Raw genomic sequence first — 21,642 nt, 5'->3', positions numbered from 1 at the left:
AAACTGGCAAAAAAAACCAATAAAAAAATAATGTGTATAATATAATATGTAAAACTCAACTGGTATTCGCTGTGCTCGTGATAGTTTATTTCATTTTCAATAATTATTTTAAATAGACTTACAGCAAAACATACAGAGAAGATTTATTACAATTCCTTGATTCTTACAGTGTTTAAAAAATTATATGCACATCAGCAATCTGTTTATGTCATTTTTTACACTGAAAATGTGTTAATATATTTAAGTTTTTTTAACGAATTGTTAAAAAATATAACCTTTTTTTGCCTAATTTTAAATATTATTATTTCATACATTCTAAATTAGTAAAAAATAAAAATCTTGTAAATGGTAGAAAAATTTTTTCATGGTAGCAAGTCACATATTAAATAATTTAAAATACATCAGTCGCAGGAGATACAAACACCAATAATAAATAATTTAGTGCTGCTTTAATTTCTTGGCTATGCAGTTCACGCAAGAGGCACTTTTACTAATCAGCGCAGCGATTCGCCGAATGGCACAGAACGCTATCAACAGCAGAGCCAGGACGTCCAAATAGAGCCATTGGATCACACTCAGATCACGCATCGCCGCACCTGCAGGCAAAAGTTTTGTATAATGTAAACGATTTTGGAAAGCTTCTGTTCAGATCGTTAAAATTCACGCTGAAGCACTTTATTTGCAAACGCGCTGTTCTGGTGAGCCCGTGTATGTGGGTCGAAAATATTGGAAAAACGAGGAAAATGCTGTTGCTCGGATTATGCAAAAATGAAAAACTCTTTTAAATATCGTCGCGCTGCGCCGCAAGCAAATCACTGCTATCCATTATTCATTCTGACACGGGAAATGAAATGCATTTGGTGTAAAAATGTCGATTCACCTTGCAAGTGCTCTGGTGCGCCCCTATGTCTGAGAATGTACTCCGTCCAATATACGGCACTTTTCAAAGGGGTAATTGGCTGGTCGTGCAAATACGATGAATGCAGCTCTGCTTTTTGCCTGTATCTGTAATGAAAAATGAAAATAAATATTTGCATGTAATTTATTAATTGAAATGCCAAAAATTCTCAGCTTTTATCAAAATTGAAGCTACGTCAAAGTAACAAAGTAAAATATTATACAAAACTTCATTTTTTTTTTTAATATTTCAGTTTTTTAATGCGTCTTGGAATTGTTTTTTTCTTCAATTTTAATAACATCGTCGCTTGAACCAAAAAATAAAATGCTAAAACTAATAAATTATGCCGACGATTTATTAAATTTAAAGTTATATGATTCCTAAGTAAATAAATATTATCTGGTGGTGCCTCATCTACAGTGCTAACCAAGGTCCGCTCATCAGAAAATTTCGATTGTTGCCGAGCTCTCTGATTGGGTACAACTTTACTTGTACCCAATCAGAGAGCTCAAACAACAATCAAAACTTTTTTCATTGTTGCTGATGCGCGGACCTTGGTGCTAACCCTAACAAAGTCAAACTAACTAAGCTATATATAAAGCAATCAAAAAGTTTTTACTTGAACTAAAATACCATTATAATTTACAAATCTGAAAAATCCTCTTCAAACTGATTGATTGTCTATGTCAACCAACAAAAGACCAGCTCAACCGTTTTGACGATGTCGTTTCCCATTTGTGCATTATTTTCTTTTACAAACGTAACATATATCTGCGCCAGGAAAGCGAATCTGTCAACGACAGGTTATTTTCTTTTGCTCCTTTTGTCTGCGGAAATGTCGTGCTGCTTTAATTGCGAAAAGAAAGAGGGTCCCACCTAATACTCAACTGCTTTTCCAGAGCAGTTCCAACTATTCCATCTACTTGGGAGAGAATTTCGCGCTGAGATTGCCTGATTGTCTGCCAACAGTTGATGAGGAGCGTTCAACGTCCCATATATAATGTAACTTTATTGTGTTTGGGATTTGAAAATTTGTAGCCGGAAAAGCAGAACAAAGGTATGTATGCTGCTGCGAACACAAAAAAAAGGAACTGAAAAGGTCTGCCTTCACCGTTATGTGTTGTGCAAATGATGCTGCTGTTGATTTTGGAAGCATGATTTTGGTGAAATTTTTGGATACAAAGGGAAGAATGTATTTATCATGTTGTAAGGTATTTTAAAATTCTAAAATGAATTTTCCATTCTCAGCGTTGCGGAAGACGTTGAGGAACGTTGAAAAATCAATAGTTTTTTTAATGATATGAATTATTTTCAATTCTTTTTTGTTACTGATGCTGACTAATTTTTTTTTTTTTTTTAATTGTAAATTTTTTCCATTTTTTTACTAAAAAATCTAACAATAAGTGAACAGTCAAGCAAAAAAATGTACATCTTCAAATCCATCAGTTTCAATTTATTAAGTATTTTTTAAGCTTCCCATTTAAGATGCAAATAGAAAAAGAGTATCAACCACATAATTTTATTTATATGAAAAATTGTTACCTAGTCATTTGCTGACAAAATAATTATTCAAATTATCACACATAATATGACCCAGTATGACCAAAATATTTCCAATGACTAATTCTCAACTAAAAAAATAAGAATATCAGTGACACACATCAAAACTTTAACAAATCCTTAATTTTATGAAAAAGATGAAAAAAATTATTACCTGGGATCCTTTATAACTTTGTTGATTGCGGCAGCAAGAAGATCGGCGGTTATACCCTGCAGTTCTATCTTGATTGCGTATCCATCAGCAGCCGCTTTAGCTGCGTTTGCGTCGTGGTCACAAAAGACAGGAAGCATGATCACTGGTTTAGCGTGATAAGCGGCTTCAAACATTGACAGCAAACCTCCGTGAGATACTAAAGCCACCACTTTTGGATGCCCTGAAAATTTTTAAATACTTATGAATAAAAAAATTTTATGCTCTATATTATTCAAAACACGTAAAACAAAAAATAGTTATGAAAACTTTTGTGACGTCCTTTGAACTCTAAAAAATGGACCTTTTGCATTTGCGTAGCTCAAAATAACCAGAATGAACACGAATTTAAATTAGGCCCTATAAAAACATGTGTTTTTAAAACGAATAATAATAGACTCGTTCGTGCTTTTTGAATTTTTTTTTGTGCTATTATGGTGAGCGTTTTAGTCTATAAATTTTAGCTTCACTCTTTGAGCAAAAAAGAGTAGCAATTTTTAAATTATTCATTGCAATTTTTCCGCAAATTTAGTTGGGTTGAAAAGGGAGGAAAAACTACCACAGAGAATTCGCAGATGCGTAATAATCAGACTCATATCAATTTATCATTTTCCCGTTCAGTTTTAAAGCTACATACAAATTAGTGCAGAAGCGCAAAAAAAGAAGTCAAACTTCTAAAGATCCAGATTCTCTTGGAAGTCTTAACATTATAATCAATTTTTTTGACAATCTTTTAATTTTTAATTACTCTAAATTTAAAAAAATAATAATTTGTGGTTTTCAAATTTTTTCTGTTATTATAAAAAAAGGAGCAACTATTTGCAAAAATTTAATTTGCGTTTCGAGAGTGCTTCAACATCATATAAAATGTGATTAAATGGAATAAACACCTGTCTGTTAGCGTAATTTAATGCATTAAATAATTCACTGACAATTAGTTTGAATCCACTCCATGTGGCAACAAACGAGTTTGCATATTATTTTGCAACGACCGCAGCGGAATCTGATAGATTAGCCTAGTATAATTCGCTAAATCGCATCAATCCATTAGGGAAAATTCTCGGTGGCGGCGCTTTCAGTTGGTTAATGAATGGAAAACGAGTCTCCTAGTGCCGATTCGCAAACTATAGAGAGACCGCACGCGTGTACGTTAGTGGGACTTTTTGGAGGCACATGATTACCCAAGAGGTCCTGCTGCGGCAGCCACTGGACCAGATGGACGTTCGCAGGCAAATTCTCGGGGAAGCTGGAATTGTATCCGTGCTCCCACTTCCAAATAACTCTTTGCCGGAGTTTGGCAAACGCTGCCACAAACACGCGACGCAGTGCGGCTGGCATCGCGGCTGCCTTGACGCTGGAGCCCATGCTGACCACGATGGTGCCCTCGGGACCCGATTCAGACACAAAACGCTCCAGGTCCTGCCAGGGATAGAAATTTAATGAATTTGACACGTCAAATTGCGGCAAAAATTGCATGAAATAGAAAAAAACACTAAAAACGCTCGCACATTTATTTTGGCTTACTAAAAACATAAAAATAAAATTGGAAATCGTTAGATATTTTAACATTTTTGATTTAAAATTTTAATTTTACGCAGTCAGCCTGTATTTTTTTTTTCGTATTTTGTAACTTTAGAAAGAATTATAGAAATAAATTAATATCAACGATTTCCTTTCTTTCTCGATGAGTTTAAAATTAATTACTCTTTAGTGTCAACAATTTGAATGGAAAGTAGATAACAATAATAAGTGATCTGTAACTTAAAAGTAGAGGAGAATAATCAGAAAGATCAAAGTGAACTAAAATATTAATAGTTTTTTTTCCGTCACAAGTGAAAATAAACAAAGAAATTACCAATGACGATGAATTGATCGAGAGTTGCAAAAAAAAATACCTGAGGCAACGGTCTTGGAGGTCTGCAGTGAAGACAAGCGACCTCGGCCACGTGCGGCAAATACGCTCTCGAGTAGGTCAGCGACGAGTGGCCATTCTGCAAGACGAAACTAGCGTTCCTCTGCATTGTCAACACGGACGGCACTCCTGTGTGGGACGCGAAATGCTAGTTAGTTAGACAGAGGAACAAAATGCCAGTCTGTAGAGGGCAATACGATTCGGTGATGGGCCAGTTAAGCTTGCCACTCGAAACTTTTAAATAAAAAGCCTGCGGAATTATTTATTTTTGCGCAATGGTGGTGGGAACGGTATTTGCCGTCGACTTGCACATACAATTCCAGAAGCTTTTTTGTCACCATACAATATTTTATTCTTTTTATCTGCTTCTTTAAATTTTATATAATGAGAAAAAGAATTAAAATGCTGTTTCTGTGGTTGATATAATACCATAGACAATATAAAAGGTCTTTTTAAAAATTATAAAAATGGTAAAGAGACCAGAAAAAGTACTTCATATAAATGCAATCATGAGGGCATGAAAGAGGAAGAAAAAGCTTCTTTATTTTAAAGTTGAAAATAGCAGTTTTTTTTATTTTATGAATATTTTGCTCATCAGGTAAACTGCTTTAATGTTACGAATGGCATCTCATTTCCTGGAAAAATACACCTGAACGAATATTATTAAAGATGAGGTGCGCTTTACTTTTCAGAGCATCAAAAGGGTAGAGTTTCAATTTGAGCTCAGCACAAGAGGTAATGAGAAATACCCGCGGGAACGACGTTGTTATGTAGTTATGCCGCTACAAATGATTCTCTGCTTCCTTTATAAATGTAAAGGAAGCAAGCTCTATTTGAAATACTATTAAGTTGCACTCACTTAGATATTCAAGGAAACAACACTAGTGCTTATGAAATGGTTTTGTGGAAGGCGAACAGAAGCTTCAACATAAAATATAATAAAATAATATGCTAAAAATCTTTCCATGCGTCAAAATTAGATTGAGCGCCAATAAAAGAAAAGAAATATAGTATTTTACTCATGGTCGTTTTTTTTTTTTGTTTTTTTTTTTTTTAAATTTTGCACTGCACTTTTAGACACTTTCTTAAAATGGGTGTTAAGTCTTCATTTAACGAAAGAGAAAAAATTGTATGTGGATAAAAACTAATGATTATATTTCAAACAGCTAAAAGAAAGTGGTGGCAACTATGGGAATAAAACAAATTAATAATTTTGCAACCTGGTTTTGATAAAATTAATTATCTGTTATCATAAAAATATTCCCATTTAATGAAAAACTTAAAAAAATTTATAGTGAGAAAATTTGTATGATTTTCCCCAAAAATATAAAAAGATTTTCAAACCTGGGCCCAAGAGTCTGTTCAGAGTTGGCTGAATGGTGGTGGAGATGAGGATCCAGTGAAGAGACCTGCAGAAGAGATGAACAGCGCCATTGGCCATTCGTTGCAGAATGTTCATGTTTTCGGTGTATCCACTGTTGAAGAAGGGCGTGATCGCAAAGGGCTCTGGGTTTCCCAGTGCGGCGAGGGGTGCTAGGTAGAGGCCTACGGTGTTGATAAGCATGTAGGGTGCGGAAAAGTGATGCACCAAACCAAGGGCACACGCACTGTATGCGCCGTCTAGAACTAGAAGGTCGAAAACCCGTCCAGATCTCATAAATTGTTGCATCTGTTTGGTTGACATTAGAATATAATTTTAGCAAAATGCATTTGTATCACAAGTGGTATATTATTTCTCTGATCTGAAGAACGTTATTCTCAGTCAAGAAATACGCGCTTGAAAGGATAAACTCTCTACTGTTGGAAAAAGTATTTAAATAAACTTGTATTTAATTTTTATCCAATACTGAAGTGAAAAAATTAACCTTCTTTCTTTAAATAAACTTCTGAAGGGGACATTGTGGACAGCGCTAAATATATTTTAATCATTCGATGTTGTGGACAAGACCAGCATTCAAGAAAACTTTGATTACAGTTTCAAAAGTTTCTTATGCAATTACAACAACGCGCCAGTGCTTTTGATTGATCAAAATTACTTTTCTGCCATAAAAGTGCACCCATCGTACCTCTGGATCGGAAAGAGTGGCCTCGCAAACTTGGTAGCCGTACTGCAAGGCACGCCATGGTGATATGGGTGGCTCTCCATGCATTCTGCTTCCCAGTAGGTCCCAGTCCTTAGTAAAGTCCTTCACGTACCCCACCAAGCCATCGGGACAGAGCTCTTCAGCCCCGGCGTCTTCTGCGACGCCTAATAATGGAAAATATTGATGAAAAAAGACGCTAAATTTTAAAAGTAGATGGTTAGAAAAATACATTTTTTTAGATCAAATAAAAAAGTACATTTTTATTTTCTTAAAATTCAATTATGTAGCAAAATGGCAATTTTCCCCTTAAATTTTTTAAAACCTTTATTGAGAAAGAAATATAAGGGCGATACAACAACATACTCTAGCTTGAGCTATAGGTGAATTAAACATTTTTTATGTTAAATTTAAGATTGCTTGGATATTTCATATCAGTTAATAAAATATTTATTGCGAAAAAAAGATTGTTGCTTGATCACTTAACTCAAAATTTAAAATTGCAGTTTTTGTAAAGGTGGCTGAGAGTGACAGAGAATTTTCAGATATTCCCATGGATTCTTTTCTTTGCCTTACAAATTATTAATAGAATATTTTTTTTTTAATTAAAATAATTTTGTTTGATGTAATAGTTGCGAGTTTGCAGGGCAAGTGAATTCCATCATATTTCAATGCTGCAAAAATATGCCTCCCTTGTAAAAAAAAAAAAGCAACAGCAAAGAATAGCAACCTGCGGCATATAATTTGCATAAGATAAACAATGGCATAAAAAAAATAATAAATTATGTACATATTTTGCATTGCTCCTGGCGTTTGCAAGCAAATGTGCTATGGAAATTTAATTTCATATTTTTAATCAGAACAAGCTTGCAGAGTTGTGGAGAAACATTTTATTTCGCTATACCTGCAGTTCTTTCCAGATAAATTTTGCATGCATGTCATGTGCAATAGGGTCAATATTTGTTCAAACCCAATAAAAAAAGTCGGATCGATTACCAGGGAAAGCGCTCATCATGGTGATGTTATGTCCTCGAGCAGCAAGCGCCCTGCTGAGTGCTGCAAAGGGCACCGTGTGACTCTTGGTGCCCCCCATGGTGACCATGAGGATTGATTTGCCGCCCACGCCACCAGCGAATGTCGCAAACATCTGAAAAAAAAAGAATGATTGGAGTGATTGTATAACATAGGAAGAAGTTTGGGTCACATGAAAGAAAAATTTTTTGAATGGAAAGGCCGAGAAAAAATATGTAGAGATTATAGATATTTTTGTATCGTTGACATTATCTTACCTGACGTATGTGTTTAAAAAGCTGCAAATTAATTTTTTTTTCCAGTTAATACATATCATAATAATGAATTTTCTTCTATATACGGAAATTAAATCACTTTTAACATTGAAGCACTAGTGTTAAATATTGCCAAACTCCCTTCATGAGTTTATTTATTTATTTATTGAAGAGTATTGAAACACTTTTATTTTAATCATTATTGTTGCTGTTTATTTGAAAGATTTTTATAATCTCATCGATATCATTAAATTTTTAAATTGAATTTCTTAACCTACATGGGAATTCAAATTATCTGATCTCCATATAATCGATACTGTCGATGGTATTATATTAACATTTTTTTTGTAAATCAAAATCAATCTCGGATTTAGAATAACCGCAAAAATTATTCCAAATTTCAAAGTGAAGGTGTTATTAATTGATTTTTTTTATTTGATACTGCAATATAAATTATTTTATTCCCACTCAACGTTTCCTTTCTGCTTTCTGTGCTGACAATACTTTGGCAAACGTTTGTGATAAATTAGAGAGGATAGCGCAAATGTATGAACGCTTTCCATAAATATTTCAAAATTAATTCAAGCCGCCCGGCCCAGGATAACTTTTATTGTCAACGCAGTGCATTTTTAACTATTTACAGAGTCGGCTAAGTCTGGAGCCTTTAAAAAGGTCCTTTTTGTGATATGCCTTTATCTTAGCAACAAAGAAGGGAAGGCCCACATTTATGGTTATAGTCCCTTTGCCTTATAAATAATTTAAATAAATCTAACTTATTTACACGGCTCACACACAAAACATTTTTTAAGCTTCAAATAATGAAATAATCATTTGTGAAAGTAAACGAGCTGCAGAACTACATTTAAAAAATTTTAACTCGGTTCTTACTTTTCAAATGCGTTGTTGTTAATACTTTTTGCAAAAGGCTGAGCCTCTTTTTCTCTTTGCGCTTTAAATCCTCAAAAAGTCATTTTTTCCTGGTTAGCGGAGAGTCGCAACAGACGAATAAAATTTAATTAAGGCTGCTGCTGATGAAAAATCTCCTTTGCGAAAGAGACGCAAAGCTTCGCTGGCTATCACATACATTCGCGGACCAGCACATCTTTTCACGCAAAATTGTAATCTCTCGGCGGCGCCCAGGAAGTGTTTGCGCAGCACACAGAACTCATAGCCGCTGGGGTTTCACTCGCACATAATTATTTGGGGATTACAAAACAAAAACGGCGGGGCAATGCTGATTTGCAAAATTTAATTAAAATGCGAGCGTCAAAGGGATGTTTCGGCAAATACCATGGTTGCCAAGTGACCAGTTAACAAAGAGTCCCGCCGGTTAATGGGTGCATTTCAATGGATATCGCATTTGTTTAGCAGCTAAACGGATTACCTTTGACAAAAAAGAGGCCACTTGTTAAACTGGCTTTATCAGAGCGCATCTGCCTTGTCAAAGGCGCTGGTGCACTGATCAAAATGTCCGAAATGGTCTGATTCGAGAGCTATAAATAATTGTAACAAGAATTTGCCTCTTTTTTCAATTCAAATGTTTTCAAATTAAAAATATTAAAGCAGATTTAAAGGAAAAGTGAAATGTGAGCACATTACAAAAATGTAGCCAGCTTTGACCTTTCTCGTTCAGACAAAATTAATTAGTAATTAGATATCGCAATGGGTTCAAATGAAAATTAACTTTGATATGTTTAATGCATATGAAAAAAATTTAACTTTTTAAAACTTGAATAGTACAATTAATTAGAAATATTAATTAGAAAATTTGTAAATTTAGGTCAGGTGTACGCACAAAATAATTGTCTTGTGTTAACTCCAAAGATGAATTTTAATGTAATATTTTCATTGCATATTCATATCATAGCCAGATCCTTATCTCAAAATAATGTTCACATACTACCTTATTATAAGATAAAGTTACAACCTCATTCCATATATTTCTTCTATGAAATAAAAAAAAGTATATAATTTTCAGCTTGTTATGTTTTATAATGCAAACTGGAGTGTTGCACAAAAATTGCAAGGCGTTGCAGCGAAACCTCCAATTCTTTCGCCCTAGTAATTTCCCTGCGCCTTTGCTGCAAAACTCTATTGGCAATTTCAAGATGGAAACGACCTATGCGCCTTAGCCAAGACACCGATAATTTTTTATCTCGCCTTAGAAACTCATCTCGTGAGGACGTACTGTATGCATCTTGCAGCACGCGCCTGGCATTAACTTTGAGGCATGCATGCGTGCATGCGAAAAGAGAGCAAACTGGCCTCGCGTGTGTTGTAAGTAAGGAAGTTCTTCTCACTCTCGCCGCAAGTGGCTGCGCAAAAACTTTGCCGAATAACTGTCAACGCCTCATCCTGCGGCACCCCTTTGCTTCTTGTCCGAGGGAACGCAAAAGAGAGCGCGCCAAAAAGGACCGCAGTGAAAGACGGTCGTGCCCAAGAGGGGCAAAGAGTTGAAGAGCTAACTCGAGCAAAGGAATAATTGGAAAATATGCTCTCTCAACTTTAATAAGCTCTTGTTTTTCCTTTTCTTTTTGAGGTGTGTGAAAAAAGTTTAAACGCGAAATGAGCACAAATTTGTGAAGTTTGTTCCTGCTTTGTTTTCTTCTTTATGAAAAAAAATTATATGTTCCATTAATATACATTTAATTCAAAAGAGGAGGAAAACAGTTTGTTTAAAAACGTGGGCGTTTGTTGGAAAAACATTTTAACGGCATCTTGTATCAAAAAGAATTTCGAAAGAGGAAACTTCTTTTGCGAGAGTTTTTTTTTTTCATGGAAAAGCAACACACTTGTGCACTCACCAACGGCAAAAAGGGCAGAACGAGGGCGCGTGTCATTTTACATCCACGTGAGGGCTGTCGCGTCCGATTGTTCCGACTTGTCATCTCGCGACCGGCTCTCTGCCCGGCCAGAGGATGCACTTTGACAGAAGCAACCTTCAGACTAGCATCATCCAGAAAACTGCTGGGCCTTCCCGGCAGAAGGAAACTTTTTGTGCCTTGAGCCTCGAGAGGGGGCCAACTCTCGAATGAATTAACTGCTCGCTTGAGACACACGCGCTTGCCTAACTCTCGAGGAGCTCTATTTGAACATTGTAATTGATTCGCCGTCACCTTGAACGATGATGAGCTTTACACTCGAGCCAGAAGGTCCACGCAAAACACACATTAAACCCGGAGGAATTACGTTTTATTTGTTGATTTTATTTTTTGCAAAACCGCTCTTTGCGAGGACCTTCCATTACATAATTATTGCTGTCACAATTTTTTTCTGCATTTTTTGTCTCTGTATTCACGACAAATTAAAATTACATGCCAAACCGTGCCAAACCTTAATTTAAGTTGATAAATCTTTTTAAAATTGTATTGCAATTTAATATCAAAAGAAATACGCTCATTTTTCAGTTGATATAGAAAAGTTTGCCATATGCTATGCTGCAGTCACAGGTCAAGTGGTATTCCTTCCTTATTGTTAGCAGAAAATTCCGCATATTAAACTAAATAATGCAACACTCTGTTTTCAATTTATCTTGAGGAACAAAAATATCCGAATTTTTTAATACTGCAAGTAAATAAAAATCAAAACATAAATATGCGTATGCAATTGATTCTGCAAAAGATAGAGCAAAGCAGTTGGGTAAAGACGAAGATTATAAAAGTGAAGTATCAGTGCAAGTAGTTTCTGGAGCTTCTCTTTTGTCTGCAATTGTCATAGCGTTTTGCGGGGCCCTTCAAGCGATTTGTTGCAATTCTATCTATTGCAGCAGTACTTCTTCCACTCCTTGAAAATTTTCACTTGTTCAAAAATTTTGAACTACTTAAGAATGTCCTGCTGGACCTGTGCTTACTTGAATGGGAAGATATTAATATGAAAACACAAGTAGGCAGCAGTTAGTTAAAAATGCAAAAAGTAAACAGTTGAACGACTGTGTCATTGGAAAATAATTGTTTTTAAAAAGCAGGATTAAAATTGTTATGAATTAAATACTATTAAAAATATTTATCCATATTTTGCAGAAAATTCTACATAATAAAATATTGACTGCAATATTTCTCAAATTTATTTTAATTGTGAGTTAACGTTACATCTTTGCGCGATTTGCTCTGTTCAGTGTTCAATCAATTTGCAAGTCAATTAACCAATAAAGTCTGTAATTGAAATTAACTAATAAGATATTGAAAAACCTGTTTTCTATTAGTTTTCTTGCCAAGCCAAAGTCTTTAAAGCACTCGAAACCAAAACCGATCGAAAAAACTTTTAATTTCCAGTCTGTCTTTTCTGGTGCGAGCAGCAAAGAAGCTTCCTTTGTGCGGATCCTTGGCCGCGATGAAGTGCTAATTGCAAGATGAGTGGCCCGTCGAGAATTCTCTTTTCCTCCTTTGTTCTCCGCGCCACTGAAAATTACAAGACTTTGTTGTTGCCTAACATGCAAATGAGAGGTGGAGACCGACACGCCGCGTCATCGTCCATTCGTAGAAAATAAGAAGATTTTCGGCGCAGTCATGAGCACACTTGCAACACTAGAGCAGCCCGCGGACGGGCGGCCCTGATGGGCTATTCACCTTTTATTGGGCAAACACGGCAACTCTTCACAGACTCCTTTTCTCGTACAAATTCGACCCTTTCTCCGTTGATGACAAAACACTGTGTGCTCTTGTTTTGTCCCCTGTAAAATTAGAGCTCCTGTAGAATGCACAAAAAATAGGCACTACACAAAAGCATCTCGAGCTTGAGAGGAGCAGCAATCAGAGCATGGTCGAGGATTTTGTTCGCTAAGGGTCAAGTGGAACGTTATTGACTGCTCTTTCCACTTGGCTATCCTACCTTTTTACCAAAATTCTGCATGCAAGAGGAACATTTGGAAAAAAAATTCTCCCTGTAATTAATTTTTATGCGCCAATCAATCAATAAAGTCTGTAAATGAAATGAGCTAATTACAGGAGTATTTACAACACAGTTTCCATTTGATATTTTTCATTTATTATCAAATATCATTTAGCTACGAGTACTTCTGTTAATAACAGTTTCAGTCAAAACGCAAGTCCATTGGTAGCAATAATAATAAAATTGAATATTTGACATTTATAATTAACAGTTTTGAATATTTTTCATCAACGCCCAAATGATAAAAATATAAATGCAAAAATATTATTTAGAAGAAGAATAAGGAACTTTTAATTATTTGTCAGGAAAAAAACGGATTTTTATGCATATTTTTTAAGCTCAAATATCGAAACAGATTATTTTTGGATTGGCCAAGACAATGCCTTTCAAAGTGATTAACAATCCATTCAACCCATCCATCATTCCATCTAAAGGAATTCTCTCTGGAAATCAAATAGATTATGCAAGGAAAGTGCAACAACTGCATTCAGACGCAACGGAGGCGCGTTTCTCATCCTCCTCTGAAAAACGAAGAGATTAAAGATCTTGAATTCTCAGCGTCTGACCTTCATTGTTTTCCTCCTCTTTTTTGACAGATTGCTCAGGAGAATGGAAGAGAGCAGAAGGAAGAGAAGCGAGTGCTTAAGAGATTAGTTTGCTTGCAACACACTTCATTGATCTCACGTTTCGTTCGCCGGCACCGCGCGCATAGTGTTTCTTGCCTGAAAATGCGGAGAGAGAAATAAGGCAGGCACAGTACATATATGCAAGGGCAAAAACCTCGGCTGCATTTTCACGGGGCAATGGAGCGAGAGGATTTGGAGAGAAAAATTTGAAGATGCCGCCGGAATAGCGCATTCGTCAAATCACGGGCGGAAAATTTGCGATGTGATGTAGCACATGTCTGAGAGATGCCGTAATTGGATTCTGCCATGCTTTTTTGGCTTGAGAGCAATACTTTCTCAAAATATAACTTTTCGAAGGTGCTCCTCGACACAAAATCCTCAGTAATGGGCTCTCTAGAAATAAACCTTATAGCACGAAGAACTGGTGACATTTGAACTTGCGTCGATAGGTTGAAGTAAAAGTAAAACTGAATCTCTATTGATTTTTTTCTTTCTAAATCTATGTTGCTGAATCCAGAATTGTTAATTTTTTTATAAGCAATATGTTTTAACTCATTCCATTAAATAAAGAACATTATTTTAACCACTTAATTCTCAATCTGTTTAATAATAAATGTTATTTGAATGAACATAATACACTATTATGTTCTTCGAGAAAAAAAATCGATTGCAAATTGCAATATTTAAAAAAAATTCACTTGCTGTTATGCAGCTGCAAAATAGTTTTTATTAGTGAATAAAAACCGTATTTTATTTAAGATCTTTAATTGGTTTTAAGAATTTTTTTTCATCAGAGTAGGAACAATCATTTTTCAACAGCTTATAATAACCATTGCAATTAAGTTTACGTCAATAAAAACGCGTTCTTTTTTCACATTGTAGTCGGATCTTCTCAAGTAAATAATCATGCTTTTTTTACTACCGCAGTTCCGCCTTTCCTCTTTGTGCCACTACGACTCTAAAAGATTGCCCGAAATTACATTATTTTGAGTGGGAAGTGCAAAAGCAGCAAATTTTTGCAACACCGTCTCTACAGCCGCGTGGGTCGCGCGTGCACCATTGTTATATCATCTGATCAATTTTCGGCACGCATGTCTTTCGCCGAGGCGTGACCTGCACAATTATCGCCTTAGTTGCGCATTTGCCGGTCGCGCGGGCGCGCACCACTTTCTCCTTCGCGCGGCAGGCAGATTGTGATCCTCGGCATTCGGCACACTCTTAATTTTATTGCTCGCACTGTGCGTAATTCATTTGATTGCAGCCGCCTCCGCGTGAATGATGAATTTTAATTGCTTTGATCATACTTGGGGAACAAAAATAGATTCATATAGGCCTCCAGAGGCCAAAAGATCCACTACACTTGTAAGGGTTGCCCTTGAAAATTAAAAGCACTTTTTTTAGAAAATTCACCCATTTCCTTACTATTGACTTCCTGCTGGGATTCCAAGATCAATTTTGTGCTGATCTGTGCATTTTTTTTATTACAAAATTATAATTAAAACGGCAATAATTAAATAATTGAATTCAGGTGATTTTTTTTAAATAATAACAGGTATCAGTAATTAGTTGTTAATGGATTTAAAATAGAGGACAAACGAAGTTTGAAAGTATTTTCAAAATCTAAATTTATAAACAGAGTGTTGTAAAGAAATAATAATTAATGGATTTACTTTATATGTACATGTTATGTGCTTTGATTTTTTTTATTTGGTTTTTTCTTTGTTATATTTTTTCCAAATAATTTTCAATCTGTGAATTATGAATGGACCCAAAAATAATTTAGCAATATTTCTATCAATAATAAACTATTCCAAAACAACCTTGGAGAAAAAGTTTCAAATTCAAAACAAATCAGTCAAAAAAGGATAAAAAAATTTTTTTTACAGAACAAAAGCTGGAGGTTGAATTATCTAGAGTTTGCTGAAAGGAAAGTCTCGTTAGAGGTGAATATTCGGATGCATTTTTTATCTCCACAAGTTCTGGATGGTATGGCATGCATTTTTTAACAGGCGCCCTTTCCGTCGTAAAATATCGATTCCGCACGCAGGCGAATCATCCTGATAGGTTAATAAATTTTAGCACCAGAGCAAAATTTTGCAATCATAAATCAGAAAAAAACCGGCTGCTTTGATAGTACACACATGTGCCTCCACAAACCAAATATAAATTACGCACCCTCTTCATCATTGTTGACGGAAGGTGGCGAAATCAACAGCCCCCTGTCATGGCACTCCTTTTTCCCTGCAGAGATGTGACACTTTCGTTTGTATTTAATATGACGGCGTGAAGGATGACATTTCAAAAGGAGCTTAAGCTCGTTATCGCCTAATTCTGAGCCCTTGACGTTCCGCTTAATTGCCCATTGTAAGATCGAAAATAATTATTATGGCACGCCAACGCAATCTATTTCGCAACAGTTCCCAGTGGGTGAAACTTAACGTGTAGCTCACGTAATGAAATTTCGATCAGCAAGCGCGTTTGATTGTCTTTCGCGTTGTTCTTCTCCAATGAAAGCTTTTTTTAGCAATGCCGATTAATCAATAGTACTTGTTTAGCCGCTGTCAGAGGTGGCAACTGGAAATGTTACATATTGTAGAAATTCATAATATGCATGTTTTTGACAATTTCTGAACAAAATCATTTCATTTTTGATAAAAGTTTTCTTTAATATTTAATCTTATCTTAAAATATTTTTGGTTGAAATATTTCGTTTGAAAGAAATTTTTAACAACGTAAGTATTGTTTGCGTATATACAAAGAAAATTGAAAGTGCACACTTTTCCTCATCTCCCAAGTCGTGTAGAATTTAAAAAAAAAAATTAACTAAATTTCCTAAGATGAATTTCATACGAGGACGCGCTAAAACTGCCGATCGAAATACAACATGGGTCGATAATTTTTTCAATGATAACCACCTGTCCATAGGTCACCCCCATGCGGTTAAAAAAAATCCCAAAATTTTTTTCGAATTTTTAGAATTTTTTTTCAAAAAACTCAAAATTTGAGTTTTTAATTTTTCTATGAGCGATAAAAACTTCTAAACAACTTTTCCAGACTAATTTTGCAACGCCCGACAACTTTTCAATGCTGACCAAACGTGTACAAACACGTTTAAGGTCACTTTCAGACAAATTTTGACTTTGACTGAAATTTTCGAAATGAACGCCCCTTTGGATTTTTTTGCAGGTATAGGAAAAAATGTAGCCCATCTAATTTTGAATCGATATGGTGATTTCCAGAAATATATTATTTTTTGTTTTTCTTTTATTAAAAGGTGAATGAATAAAAACGTTAGATTTTGGGTTTCCTAGTGAGGAGTGAAATCTCGGAATTTGCTTCAATCGTCCGATTAATTCTCGCGCTAAGAATTTACTTTGAAATATAACTTTTCTAGACGTATTTTTAGTTTTCCAACAATTTTTCAATAGTAACCAAACGTGTACATACACGTTCAAGGCCATTTTAAGACAAATTTTGATTTTAACTGAAATTTTCATAATGACCGCCCCCTCGGATTTTTTTGGTGGTATAGAAGTAATTGTAGCCCATCTAATTTTAAATCGGTATGGTAATTTTCAAATGTATATTATTTCTTGTTAAAATTATTTTAAAATTAAAGTAAACCAACTCCGACCATGAGCGTATTTTCAGCGCTTGAAACGCACAAAACCTAATGTTTTTATTTGTTCGCCTTTTAATTAAAGAAAAACAAAAAATAATATATTTTTGAAAATCACCACATCGATTCAAAATTAGATGGGCTACATTTTTCCCTATACCTGCAAAAAAATCCAAGGGGGCGTTCATTTCCAAAATTTCAGTCAAAATCAAAATTTGTCTGAAAGTGACCTTAAACGTGTTTGTACACGTTTGGTCAGCATTGAAAAGTTGTCGGGCGTTGCAAAATTAGTCTAGAAAAGTTGTTTAGAAGTTTTTATCTCTCATAGAAAAATTAAAAACTCAAATTTTGAGTTTTTTGAAAAAAAATTCTAAAAATTCGAAAAAATTTTTGGGATTTTTTTTAACCACATGGGGGTGACCTATGGACAGGTGGTTATCATTGAAAAAATTATCGACCCATGTTGTATTTCGATCGGCAGTTTTAGCGCGTCCTCATATGAAATTCATCCTAATTATAAATTACTAAAAAATTAATTTATTTGGTAATTAGATCAGAAATAAGAAAGTCAAATTTTGCGACATTTAGAAATGTAGAAACTAACAAAAAATATAACATGAAAATTTCAAATGATATAAATACCTCTACTTTCATAACCATTTATTTAAAATTTAGCTTAACGAATCTTAATATAACTTGATGTAACTGATGTACATACATAATATTCTACAGTACACTCAGGTTTTATTTTGGGAAATTTAAAATCCATCCTTATTGGATTCTGTTCGCAAAATTGGGCAAAAATAAAAGAATTTTGCCAATAAAATTGGATAATTTGCGAAGACTGCGAATCACTAAAAGTTTGCTCATAGTTTATTTAGAAATAGAAATCCATAGCGTCACTGCGTTTGAAGATCCGGCTTGTAATTAAGTTTAACTAGATTCATTATCACATTAGGAAAGTAGCGTTGCTTGAATTACACTGAAACACTCTCCTTTGGCTATGGCGAATGAAACAGTTCGCAAGTTCACTTACTTGATGTGCCATGCATCAAACAAACAAGCTGTACATAAGTAATGAAATAGCTTTGAATTAAAATTAGTTTGCACTACTCTTTGTAAGTAGTTCTCAGCATTCTCTGTTTCAATGAAGTCAGAGTGCAAAAATTAAAATTTTATGTGCTACTTCAAAATGCAAATTAAGCGATTAATTAATCTACAGCAAGCAAGGTAATTTCTAATTCAAAATCATATAAAACATTTTCTAGGCGCTTTAGCAATAATTTAACAAACTGAAACAACTCTTGACTATTTCTTCATCTATTTTATTATAAATATTGCCCTTGTATCCGCTTTCCTTTTATTAATTGCTGGTGCACTATAAATGATTTTCTTCTTAAGCTGGGCTACAAAAGGAAATCACAAAATATAAAATAAAATATTACCATAATTTATGTTTTAAGTAGCCTTGAAAACATTTAATATAGTTCAATTCAAATTTTTTAAGAAAAAAAAATGGTCACGTATTCAACTTCTTTGAGCAGCTAGTGGAGTCCACCTGTGTTAAGTAAACAAGAGACCCAAATTTATGGGTGACTTGCCTGAAGAAGCACATAGACGGGCAATTTGTCAAGCTGCCGGACGTCAACCAAGCCATTAATTAGACCTTATTTAACTGCCTCTAGGCACGCGACGCACCCTCTGATCCTAGTGACTAAGGTGATATCCTCTCAGCCTAACAGGTAACACGTTTGTTTGCATTTATGCAAATTAAACTGGACGCGCTTTTCTCGCACCAACGGAAATTTTAGGCAAATCAGCTAAACCAATTTTCAGCAATGTGGGACGTGAGATTTACTTTCTCACTTAATGCGTTGTTTTGCATTAAATTTTAGATCCATTAACGTTGGCGGTGGACCTTGTGTGGTGAGCGAAAGCGGCTTGCTGCAAATTTACGTGCGAAACGAGCATTAAATTACGTACAGAGGCAGTGGTCAGGTTTTGCATGAAAACTGCTTCCATTTCCGTTTTTCGAGCTAATTTTTTATTGCATTATTTATATAATAGTTCGGTTTACGCACGCAACTACCCACCTTTTTGACGTGATATGCGTAGGAGGTACGTTTTTGCAAACATATTCTTTTTCCGCGCCTAATAAGCTCACGCCGACGTTGTGGAGCGAGTTTAAATTTGGAGGCACGCTTTTTTTTCTTTTGCTGCAATATTAAAAATCTTTGAGAGAAATAGCAAGTCAACATAATAATGTTATACCATTATTTACACACATATTGAAGGATAAAATGATTTTTGTAGCATCACTGGAATCTAGACTTTTCATAAAGAATTTTAATACAATATATTAAAAAATCCCCACGCACTTTTAAATATTTACCATTCAAAAGTTGTCACGAAAAATGTCTTGATGTAGAAAAATTTGAATGTTTTATATGAAGAGACAAAGAAAATTCAGAATTACTGCTAAAAATAAAATTTATAAAAATTCAAATTTATTATAATATTAACTTGCAATCAATGTTTAAAAAAAATCTGGTTACGCAGGCAAATTTAATGTAAAAGAAATATTTTGATTTTATTTGCCATTATCGCACTCATATTTTCATTAAATGTAAATAATAATTAATAGCGTGTGCAAGCGTGGTTGCTATTTTTAAAGTTTTAAAAGTGGAAGCGCATGGTGATTTAAGCCTGAAAATCTGCGGCTCAAAATATTCCAAAGGCTTAAACTCCAATTTACTTTGGAAAAACAAGCTGCACCTGCATGCGAAAGCACAGCGAATAAACAAAAATGGTCTCCCTGGCGCTAAAAAGAGCGGCGCAAAAACACTCAAAATCCCAACAACCAGCACTCGTATTCGGCAAACAAAAACCCGCGGTGGTGGCCGAGTTGGTTTCGCAGGTGGCGAGATTTTCATTTATCCAGCCTGGAGCGGGTGAGGGGGTGTTTTCGTGGCGCATGCCTGCAAATGCCCCGTGTTATATGAGCCGGCGACGCTGGCGTCTGATGCAGTTGGCCCAGCACGGTGCCGCCATGAACACCTCGGAAGGGCTCCACGGGGAGCTCCTCATGGAGCCCAGTGGCTACCTCGCCACCTCGGTCACGCTATTCTTCATCGGCTTCGTTGGCTTCTTTGCCAATCTCACCGTCATCATACTCTTCATCAGGAACAAACAGGTAAGCTACATTTTGTCAAAACTTCTCTTTTTAAATTATGCAAATTCATTTCCGGTCTGAAGAATTCGATATTAGAATTTAGCAAAGTATTAGCTGGGGAGAGATTTAAACTAAAGTTTTTTTTTATCTAAGCCTCTGTTAAAACTTTTTCTCTGATGCGCGTGGAAAATAATTTCACTTGGTCGCACGTGCTCCCCTCAAATTAAGCGGCAGAACTTTTCAGTCGGCGCGAGACGGGTCTAATTCATCGTCCGTTGCGCCCGCCTGTTCCTTGCAAAGCGTTCTACCAAGAACTGGTCCATTGTTCAATTAGAGACGAGTTCATTCTGAAAGTATTGTTCGTGTCACGTACACACAAATCACATTGAATTGAGAAGACAAATTTTCAAAAATAATCTTTTTAATTAGCTCTCTCACTGACTCGTTTTTGGATTTTTGCCTCATTTTCATTGTATGCATTATACCTGACGTCGTAAATAAAATTCAAGATTGATTGTTTGTCTGTTTAAAAAAAAAGCGCTTGGCAATAAAAATTTTAAATGTTAGGAGCACACGGCTGCAAATAATTAGGTTGCCATGCAAATTTTTGTAAATATTATCCTCTTCAGGCAGTGGATTTAACTAGACTGCTTTTAATGGATATTACTTGTTGTAATAAGCTTGTTCCACGAAGAGTGAACTTTAACACTGACGCCCCCTTCAGTTTTGGATAGGTTTAGAATAGGCTTACATGCAAAATGGTTTTACATCCCTTTCGTCTGAAAGGATTCCTCTGAACGTGCCTTTTCGAACTTCATCCGAAAAATTAAGAAATTGGCCGGAAAAATTCATCTGAACGGAAATCGCACAATTACTCCTCAGTGATTATTTTTCCTCTATTTTAATAGCTATAATTTATGCGCTCATTTGTATGGCATACTGTATAATTAAACTTGTGGGACAACACCGATTTTGACTCATAAATTTTGCAGCCAAAATCTCGTGGGCGATGCATTCCGCTCTTCCATGTTACATAATATGGGATATGGGTGAAAGAAAATCCAATTTTCCCACTGGATTCCTCAATTAGAGCACCACTTACTTATTAGGTTCTCAACTTCACAAGTAATCTAATAAATCCATTAGTGCTCTATATACAGATGCACGTAATTATGCAAAGTAGCAAAAGGAAATTATTTACACTTGCGAGGTATTATGTTTGAAGGGTTACAACAAAAGTTTTCACTGGTTTTCTCTTAAAAGTTTATTTATTAAAAAGAGCTATTTAGTTTGTAACAAGTAACTAATAAAATACCGAAAAAAAAATTTATCTTTAAACTTTTCAACAATCTAAAAATATTGAGATAATCGGAGATGTTTAATCGAGTACTAAAAAGTATGAATACGCAAA

The 21,642-nt window shown here is 35.1% G+C and overlaps 2 protein-coding genes across 3 annotated transcripts in view; one reads left to right on the top strand and one right to left on the bottom strand.

Annotated features, from left to right (window-relative positions):
- The window catches only part of LOC132202014 (parapinopsin-like), a 72,349-nt gene that overhangs the window by 16,877 nt on the left and 33,830 nt on the right, over positions 1-21,642 (top strand). The window contains exon 1 of one of the 2 annotated variants that reach the window (XM_059628627.1): positions 20,114-20,252. The exons of the other annotated variant lie outside the window; for it this stretch is intronic. Within the exon in view, the coding sequence (XP_059484610.1) occupies positions 20,145-20,252 (108 nt within the window). The 5' untranslated portion in view covers positions 20,114-20,144. Of the gene's footprint in view, positions 1-20,113; positions 20,253-21,642 lie in introns of those variants that run through there. 2 annotated transcript variants of the gene reach the window in all.
- On the bottom strand, positions 138-10,940 carry LOC132200673 (UDP-glucosyltransferase 2-like). Its single transcript, XM_059626324.1, has 9 exons — positions 10,732-10,940; positions 7,638-7,788; positions 6,627-6,808; positions 5,905-6,229; positions 4,544-4,689; positions 3,830-4,067; positions 2,613-2,832; positions 881-1,005; positions 138-596 (listed from the first exon to the last, which is right to left on the bottom strand). Exons 1-9 carry the CDS (start codon positions 10,813-10,815, stop codon positions 439-441), a joined length of 1,629 nt encoding a protein of 542 aa, XP_059482307.1. The 5' UTR covers positions 10,816-10,940; the 3' UTR covers positions 138-438.

This window comes from Neocloeon triangulifer, unplaced genomic scaffold (genome assembly GCF_031216515.1).
Source record: "Neocloeon triangulifer isolate White Clay Creek 2 clone unplaced genomic scaffold, ASM3121651v1 ptg000014l, whole genome shotgun sequence".
Taxonomy (NCBI): domain Eukaryota; kingdom Metazoa; phylum Arthropoda; class Insecta; order Ephemeroptera; family Baetidae; genus Neocloeon; species Neocloeon triangulifer.
The sequence above is the reverse complement of the archived record's forward strand: the minus strand, read 5'-3'. Positions and strand labels throughout refer to the sequence as shown.